Source organism: Ammospiza nelsoni, chromosome 5, assembly GCF_027579445.1.
Source record: "Ammospiza nelsoni isolate bAmmNel1 chromosome 5, bAmmNel1.pri, whole genome shotgun sequence".
Lineage (NCBI taxonomy): Eukaryota > Metazoa > Chordata > Aves > Passeriformes > Passerellidae > Ammospiza > Ammospiza nelsoni.
Genome location: NC_080637.1, coordinates 61,075,692 through 61,084,674, shown reverse-complemented (window position 1 = coordinate 61,084,674; position 8,983 = coordinate 61,075,692). Strand labels below are relative to the sequence as shown.

The following is an 8,983-nucleotide window of genomic DNA, read 5'->3' as shown; positions in this document are numbered from 1 at the left end:
CATCCTGAAGAATAAAGGAAATGCTGATAAATTGGGTATATTCCCCATCTAATGCTCCTCTATGCTGTCTTCAGAGCATGTCCTGCCCCTAGTTGCTCTGTTAACTTGTCTCTGCTTATAACACTTGGTACATAAAACACAACCGGGCGCTTTTCGCTCTGATTAAAATCATGCTGTGCAATAGGAAATACAAATTAGCTCTGGCCTTTGGGCTCCTGACAAGTTTCCAGCTCTGCGGCTTTCAACACCACAGAGATTGTGTAACTCCATCTGTGCGTGCTCTGTGTGGTGACGTCTCCCCCTCCGTCATGAGCCGGGCTGGCTGCCACTCACCCAGGTTCAGCTGCTAATACTTCAAGCAGCTTTTAGAAGTGAAGGAGGAAGAGATGCTGCCAGCAGCTGGGTGAAATGCAGAAACCAGCTTTTCCTTGCCAGAGGACTTTGTGGGAAGAGTTGAAAGGAGGAGGACTTCCTAGGTAATTCCCCCAGGCTTGATGTTTGTGCAAGAACCTCCCTTTTGAATGAATGACTGGGGAGCTCAGCACAGCAGAGCCAATGGTTCAGTACAAGATTAACCCCTGAAGGAAGAGCACAGTAGCCTCTTATTCAAACTGCAGCTTAAGTTTGTGTTGTTGTGAAGTGCACGGCACTTTCCTGCTTCCTCCAGGGACTCAAGCCAGGCATGCTGTGTTACATCATTTCAGCATTGCTCACAGGAGGGCTGGGGCTCCAGCTATGGTGTCACATTTTCAGCAGAAACCTTTTAAGTCTCGGCGACTTCCTGTGAGGATGCTGAAGCAAACAGTGCCCAGACCTGGGAGTGAACAAGTTGCAAATGACATCGTGGGTTTGAAACGCTGCGTGGGCACGGCGTGGGCGAATGTTCCCTGCACTGGGTGTTTTCTAAAGGTCTCTGAAGCATGAGGCATGACTGAATGACTTCTGTTTTCTTTAAATGATGAGTGGGAGAATTTTGAATCGTTGGTCTGCTTTTATTTTTGTTAAATGTGTGTGGGCTGACAACATGACTCAGTATTTTCTCTGCCGATGCAAAGATCACACTGCCAATTCTGGGTATATTTCAGACAGTTTCCTACGGAGAACTGGAACAGTTTTTCAGCCCAGAGCTTTGTTTTTCAGCAGCCTTAAGCCTATTGATGTGAAAATAAGTGATTTTAAAAATGAGTGTTTTGCCAAAATGTACATAAATACACTGAAGAAATGACCAAACATGGGGAAAGTCCCTCTACTCCTATGTTTTCCCAACAGTTTATCTGATTTTTTTTCATGACTATCAATGTCTGATTTTTCTTTCTGATTCTCCCTAGCCTGACTTGCTGCTGGGCCATCTCTTTTTCTGCTGGATATCATCTCTGGTGTTTATTTGGCCATCCATGTCCTGCTGGGTGACAGTCACCATCCTGTGACTGATGGCTGTGAGTTCTCCCCTCCTGCCAAGAGACAAGTAGGCATATTTGTGGGTACCTGTATGTGGTTCAGCCAGAAGTACCAGAAAATTCCCCTTTCTCCCTTCTGGCAACCTCCCTGCCCTGCTCTTCTACTTTATCCTCCCTTTATGTCATGTACAGTGTATGGCATGTGCTCTGGGAGATACACAAAGCCAGGCATGGGCTGTGGATGCTTTTATTGTGCAACAATCAGTGCCCTCTTCTCCCATACCCTCTTCTCTACTAATGTGCAATGTGCTGGTGATTATGTCTTTGATAGGAAGAGATTTCTGGCTAAGACCCTCACCTGCAGTCAGCATTCCAGGGCTACCAATAAACCACTTTTCTGTGCTGATAGCAGCCCTCAGCCCTGTGGCCCTTGCTGAGGGTCTGTGAATGGCTAGAGGATAACACACTAGTGGATGAAGGATGTTGCACAGCAAAGGTTGTCTGTGAAGATGACGTGCCTGTAGATTCATTCTGTAGAGCGTGCAGAGTGAAATGAATTCCATACACTCTGCTTATTTGGTTGTCAATTTCAACCATAGAATTGCCACACTCAGTCCCTAGCAATGGCCTAATGTGACCTGTACTTAGCACCCAAACCCCACTACAATCCTGACTCCATACTGGCCCCTACAACAGTGAGCTGTACCTGACCCATTTATTCACAAGCTTGCACTACAGTACTAGACAACTGTATCATCTTCCTATCATTCTGCTTCCTCAGTCCTAAGATTTTCTTCCTATTCTCTATCTTCCACTGTCCAGCCATGGCAATATTTCACCCCAAACTTAGGCCTGAGTAGATCCATCATCCCTACAGATCTCATTGGAAGCCATTTGACGTGGTTGACTCGAGTGCCTTTGCAGGCTTATCTCATAATGATAAGAAACAGGTAGCAGGCCTTATAATTTCTGCACAATCCTCACATAATTCAGGAAGAATCCTACACTTAAACCCTTTTTAGCCTACAGCCTGATTCCAGCCTTAAGGATAAACTATCAGCCAGCATTCCTTGAATCACAAGAAGAAGCATTGTGCCTTACTGAGCACCAGCACTCAGGCTTGTCCTGAAGAGCAAGCAGAGGTGGTGCTCTTTAGTCCCTGGTGCCCCAGTCTCTAACCCTGACTTCAGTGTCTGATGAAGATCCAATGCTCCTCACTCACAGTCCTGTACTCTGAGTGCCAGAGCCACTCACCCTGCCAGCCCCAGCCCCATCCATGACTGTTTCTAACGTTGTTGCTGGATTCCAGGCACAGAGATGGGGGCAGTCACTGGGACTTGCTAGGTGTACAAGCTGTAAATTGTGTTTTTCAGATTGGGTTTGATGGGGCAGAGCATGTCTTGGTGGATTTTAGGGTGGAAAGATTACGTTTGGGCATGGCTTGAAGAACTAACTGGCTTGCTCAGCTGCTGAGGGGATGGTGAGCTGGGTACAAGACAGGGCAAGGGGCAGAGTGACAGTATCTGTACATCAGTGAGCAAGCAGGCAGTCATGGTCTGTGGCACTGATCGCTCTGCTTTCCTAAAACAAGCTTCATTGTTCCCACCTTCTTAATTCTCACTGCCCTTCCACGGTTTCTTCATCACTGTCTCCAGCCTTTTTCCTCCAGCCTTTGGATTTCTAGAGCTACCAGCTGCTCTAGAGCTGGTTGTTCAGCTCTCCCCAGCTCTCTGTCATTGCTGCCTTGCCTGGTTTGGCAGTTAGAGCCAGAGGCCCATCATATGAACCCTACGCTGGTTCATATGGTATATAGTTCTAGACCACTACTAGAAGGTGGTCTACACACTGTATTTCACATTGATGTGTCTTGCTGGTTGGGAGACAAGAATGGAGACTGCTATGGCCTCAGGTGTCCTCAGGTATCATTGTGCAGTTGTGAATATTGAGCTTGCTTCTGAAGTTTTTTTGGGATTGGCCTTTAAACTTGCTTCATTTAATTTTTTACATTGAAGGTAGGTATTGCATTTTTGTTTCTGAACTGTATTTAGTAAGATTGTCATAGAAAGGCTCTCCAAGTTTCTGGCAAGAATACTTATTAAAAGGGGGTTTGTAATTGTTATGGTGTGTGGTGCTCAGCTTTCCTGAACTTTTGCTATGTTACATTCAAGCATAGTCTACTGTTGGTGAAAGACAGCTTGGAAAGAGAAAAGCTGACAGCAGGTCAGACAGAGGGAGATGGAGCTGGTTTATGACACTTTTTTTGCAACAGATGAAGTTGGCATTCCCCACCTGATTGAGGTGCAGCAGACTGAATCACTAACACACCTTGTTCTGAAATAAATCACAGTGACAAAACGACATTGCTTGTGGCAGTAGGCAAAGCGCTTATTAAACAGCGAGCGTTACTTTGCATGCTTAAATCACAACTACTCTTTTTCAACAAACAAACAAACAAACAAACAAACAAACAAACAAACTTTTTTTTTTTTTCCATAATCAAGGCCAGTAAAGGGCAGGTCCCACAGGGTGCTGAGTCCAGCCCGTTTCCTCATTCTCTGCACTCTCACTGATGGGTTGCTTTCTTCTGTGTCAAGTGAAAACTTCCTCACCCAGCCCTGAGCCCGGCCAGGTCCCCTCCCACGCAGTGCAGCCCCAGCCCATCTCTCCCGGGAACACCCACCCCATTCCCACCTGCCGTACCAAGGGGGGCTCAGGGGGTTTGTCCTTTGCAGACACTTCCCCATATGCAACACGTCTGCATTTTTATGGCCGGGTTGGATAAAGACATGACTCCAGCTGGTAACTGCAGCTTCCAGATAAGACTGACCCCGTGACAACATAAGAAACACCCAGCTAAGGAGCAAGGAGTCGCCCATTTTCAGGCTCCAGGGTGGCTACATGTGCCAACACTTTGTTGCACAAACACAGAGTAACCACTCTAACTGGAACACTCTCTTGGTAGTCGTTACCTTATCTGTAATTGATTCTGCAAGAATTTGCAGGCCCTACTATTAGAAAGCAACTTCCTGCATGTGTCTATGAATCAGATTAATAAAGGGAAACAGTATTTTTAATGACAGAGCCTTTTTGTATGTATTATTTCCTGAAACTCTGAAATTGTAATTTGTTGCCTTACTGGTGTTTCTTGTCCCTAATAAATTTACATCAGCTTTTTAGAAGACTGAGTGTCTACGGCCCCATTTTGAGTTGCTGAAATACCAAGGTGTGTTGGAAAACTAGAGAGTATTGAAACATCCACAAACAGCATCCTGCAGGTCAGAACCTTGTGCACTTTCTAAATAGGTCAGGGTTTCGTTCGAGAATCTGGTATTTCTTGAACATATCCTCTACACTTCCTTTATTTCTCTGTGTCATTCTCCATTCAGTCACAGAGCCTGCGTGCTGGATTTATTTGTTTTACATTTCTTTGCTGTCCATTTTGCTGCCAAATCATCATCTCGTGTTGCTTGTCTTATATAAATGTTAACATTAGCAAGCTTCACAATAACAGTCTGGAAAGGAAACATTTACTTCTGAGCTTCCCTCTGGCAAACAAACCTACAGAGTTTGCTTTTTTGTGGCTACTAGTGGTTAAGGCCATGGGTTGTAAAATTATAATGCTGTAGGGAGTGTCTATTACAGTTATGATCACTGTAACATGCACTTGGACATATTTATTGTTTCGCTTTTAAATCGGTACATTCAGTGTGGAGGACATGGCTCTCCATTCCCTCATACAATATAATCTCCATAGGTCCTTGAAAGGCTGCCGGGAAAAAAACCAACTCTGTTTTTAAATCAACTTTTTCGTTCGCGATGACACATAATGAAAGCATCAGTGTTACTTTTGTGTCCTGAAAGAAAGGGTGACCGCATGGAGCGGAACAGCGCATGATGCGCACGTAGGCAGCGAGAGCTTGACAAGAAATAAACCATTGCCACCCCCGGCTGGGCAGCGTGGAAGCACCGGCTCCTCGGGGGCTGTCGGGACGGGCCGGGGCAGCACCGGGCAGGGCGGGGCAGCACCGGGCCGGACAGCGCAGTCCGCCCCGGCCGCCGCCGCCGCTCTCGTTACATAACGGGGGGGGGGGGGACGGGGACGGGGGGGCGGCGCGCGCCGCGTCCCGCGCCCGCCTCCTGCCGTGTCCTCGCGGCACCCCCGCCCCGCCCCTCCCCGCGTGACACCAGCGCGTGTCTCCCCGCGGCCCGCCTCCCGGGAGGGGCGGCACGTGCGCGCCCCGCCCCGCCCCGCGCGCTCCACGGGGATAAATCGCCCTCTCCGCTCCCGGCCTGCCCGCGCACGCTCAGTCCCCGCCGCTTCGGGCGGCGCGGCGCGGGGCGGGGCGCGGGCCGTTCGGCGGGGCGCAGGCGCGGCGGGGACGGTCGCCGGGCGGGGCGGCCGGGGCGGTGCTTCCCCCCACCCCCCTCCCATCGCCGTCCCCGTCCTCCTCCTCCTCCCGCCTCCACGGGGGCCGGGTGACGCACGTGCGCGCGCCCCCGCGCGCTGTTGTCCGCTCGCTCCCGTGCCGCCCGCCCCGTGCGCGTGCCAGCCGGCGGCGGGGGGCGCGCGCGGCGTGCGGGGCCGGCACGCGCGCTGTTGTTATTGGCGGCGCCGCCGCGGCCGCGGCGGAGCGAGCGGGGCGGGGGGGAACGGGACGGGACGGGGAGGAGCGGAGCGGAGCCGGGCGGGCGGCTCAGTCAGGGAGTTCTTTAAAGATGGCCGGAGCGACGGCCGCCGCCGCGACCCCCGTGTACTGCGTGTGCCGCGAACCCTACGACGTGAGCCGCTTCATGATCGAGTGCGACATCTGCAAGGACTGGTTCCACGGCAGGTAAGGCGCCGGGAGCCGCGCCGGGGCCGGGCGGCGCGGCGGGGCAGCCGGCGGGCGGCACCGGGCACAGGCGGTGGCAGTCGCCTTCCCCCCTCCCGCCGGGGGGGACAATGGCTGCGCGGCGGCAGCACGGGGGGAGCGGCGGGCGCTCGCCCGGTCCGGCTGCCCCCCCTCGCCGCGGGGACAGTGCCGGCGCCGGCGGCCGTCCCCGGGCACATGGGTCCGCGGCTGTGAGGGGGCGGCCGGGCCGGGCCAGGCGGGGGGGGCTGGTTACGAAAGAGCAACAGATGCGGGGCTGGCGGGGCCGGGGCCACCCCGAAGTTGTGCCGACTCTGCAGAGGCGTCGCGTGTCCCCCCGCGCCCCCCGGGGGTCTCTCCCGGGACAGGGCGGTCTCCCGGCGGAGAAGTGCGGACACCGGGGCTGTCCCCGGCCGGGTGCGAGCTCCGGGCTGCCCGTGCGTTTTGTTCGGGGGACGGCGGAAGCGGAGAAAGAGGGTCGCCCCGCGCCTCTCGCCGCTTTGACGTTTCCAGCCCGGTCCCGAGCGGCCGCCGCCGCCGCGCGTGTGTTTTGCGAGCCGAGCGTGTGAATAATAAAAGGCCCGTCGGCAGCGGCTGCGAGCGGGAGGAAGCGGCGGCAGCGGCGGCGGAGGGGATTCACGGGCAGTTAAACAAAGGAGCAAGTTGGGGGCCCGCGGCGGTGGCGGCGGCGGCTCGGCCGGGCCGGGGCTGCGGGGCCGCTCGGTGCCGCCCCCGCCGTGCGGGGAGCGCCGGGGAGCGCGCGGCGCCCGTGATTGACAGCCCGGCGTTTAAATACCCCGAGCGGCAACAACAACAGCGGCGGCCGCCCGCGCCGCGCCCCCTGCCGGCCAGGGCCCGCAGCGCCGCCCCCCGAGCCTGCCCCCGGGCCCGGCGCTCGCAGCGCCCCGGCGGGGGCCGTGCGCGGGGTCGTACTTGTTTTGGTTTGTTTTCCCTTCGTTTATTTTCCCTCAAACAGCAAAAGACAAACGCCGACCGAAAGTAGGTTGCGTACTGAGGTGTTACTTAACAGTAATTGTTACACGCGGGTGTTTTGTTGCCACGTTTGAGGTAGAAAGGAAGGCTCGCAGCGTTTCAGATGTTTACTTGTTTGATTTGTTCTTTGTACATGGGCTTCTCCCGGCTCGAGCTGCAATGAAGTAGAAAGTGTGAAAAGGGCGTTCTAAACCATAAAAACTGGCAAAGCAGGATCGTTGTACCTTAAAAACAACCTCCAATTAATATTTTTAACTAGACTGCTACTACTCTTGCCAGTACTGTTGTTTAGAGAGAGACACAGAGCAGCTCTTCGGTTTACAGCAGCTTAATAGAAGTTTGTCAGAACTCGGTCACTGCCTGCAATGAAGGTGCAGGCATTGCCTGAAGTGTTTGTTACAGGTTCTTTCTCTTCCAAGTCTTCTTCTGCATTTGTGTAGTTGCTCTTTCAGAATGTCCTGGCAATTGCTCAGGTTCCATGCAGGCTTAACTTAAATGCCAGCCCTGTGCGTCAGTATTGCTGGGGTATGGGCGAACTAGATTTCTGAAATTGTTACGGGGAGGAAAGCATTGCCTGATCTAAAGGTGGGACAGACCACTTGGTAGCTTTCTTGGATCTTGATGTGCAAAAAGCTCCCCACAGGCTCCTGTGATTGAGCTCTGTCATGTACTGGGTAGAAGAAGCCTGTTAGCACTGAACTGCCTTGGTAGTCTGAAACCCTAAGAGTGGAAAGTAAGCAAGCAGGCCAGCAAGAGCTGGCAGCAGCCATGCTGCTTTGGGATTTAGTTGCATGCTCACCCAGTCTCATGACTAAGGGGCAGGTTTTTGGGAGACTCCTTTCCCCCTGCCAGCTGTGTCTGCTCTGGGAATGCCTTTCCCCTTGCTGTAAGAGTGTATGCGGACAGTTACATAGCTTGTGAAAGAAAACACACACTCTCAAATCTTGAAGTTTTTGGTGAACTTCTTAGTTTCCTGTGTTCTTGATTTTATTTCTTTTTAATTTTTTTTCCCCTGGCCTGTGGAGTGAGACTGATGTGTGTTCTATCTTAAGAAACATAAACCCAGGCTGTGGTGTGCTAGCATGATACCTAGCGCATGTTATTGGATTATGGACTCTTTGCTGCCTTCCTGTGTATAGTCAAGAGAGTGCCTGAACAGTACAGTGGAGGCTGTACAAAGTCTGTTCTGGCACATTGTTACTTAGTCCCTTCAAATTTTTATGTGATTTTTTTTCCCGTGTGTTCTTCTTGCACTCTCTGTCTTCAAATGATTTGTACTTTGGTTTGCTGTTATCAATATATTAGTATTATGAAATACGCATTTTATTGCTTTTGGCAAATATTTGTGTTAAAGCAGATGTGTTTGTTATGCCTGGCAAGGCTGTGAACCTGCTTTGTGGGTTTCAGTTACTCTCGGAGTGGGCCTAACATGCAGCCACAGTCTGGTGTAATTACCCCTTGTGAACAAAAGAGCGTAACACGGGTGCCTGAGTGCTGTTTGAGGCTTCGTCGCCTTCCTGAATGGCGTGTGAGAGTGCAGAGACTACAGAGCTTCAGATGTGACAAACTGTCAAAGCTCTCAGACGTGCAAAGCCATTTATGTTTTAGGCAATTTTTGTGTTTTCCCCATCATTTTATCTGCTTTAAATGAAAATGTCACATTAAGCTGATTCCCGCTTTCTGACTTGTCTAGAATGTACTCCAGCTAGAATGAAGCATAAGAAGTCCTTTATGCTGCTCTGT

The 8,983-nt window shown here is 51.9% G+C and overlaps 1 protein-coding gene across 3 annotated transcripts in view; it reads left to right on the top strand.

Moving 5' to 3' along the window:
* The first annotated feature begins 6,066 nt into the window (after positions 1-6,066).
* KDM7A (lysine demethylase 7A) overlaps positions 6,067-8,983 on the top strand; it is a 61,983-nt gene continuing 59,066 nt past the window's right edge. For all 3 annotated transcript variants that reach the window (XR_009418538.1, XM_059473157.1, XM_059473156.1), the window contains exon 1: positions 6,067-6,229. Coding sequence is in view for 2 of the 3 variants with exons in the window: in XM_059473157.1 (XP_059329140.1) it covers positions 6,114-6,229 (116 nt within the window). In the remaining variant the exon portion in view is untranslated. The remainder of the gene's footprint in view (positions 6,230-8,983) is intronic.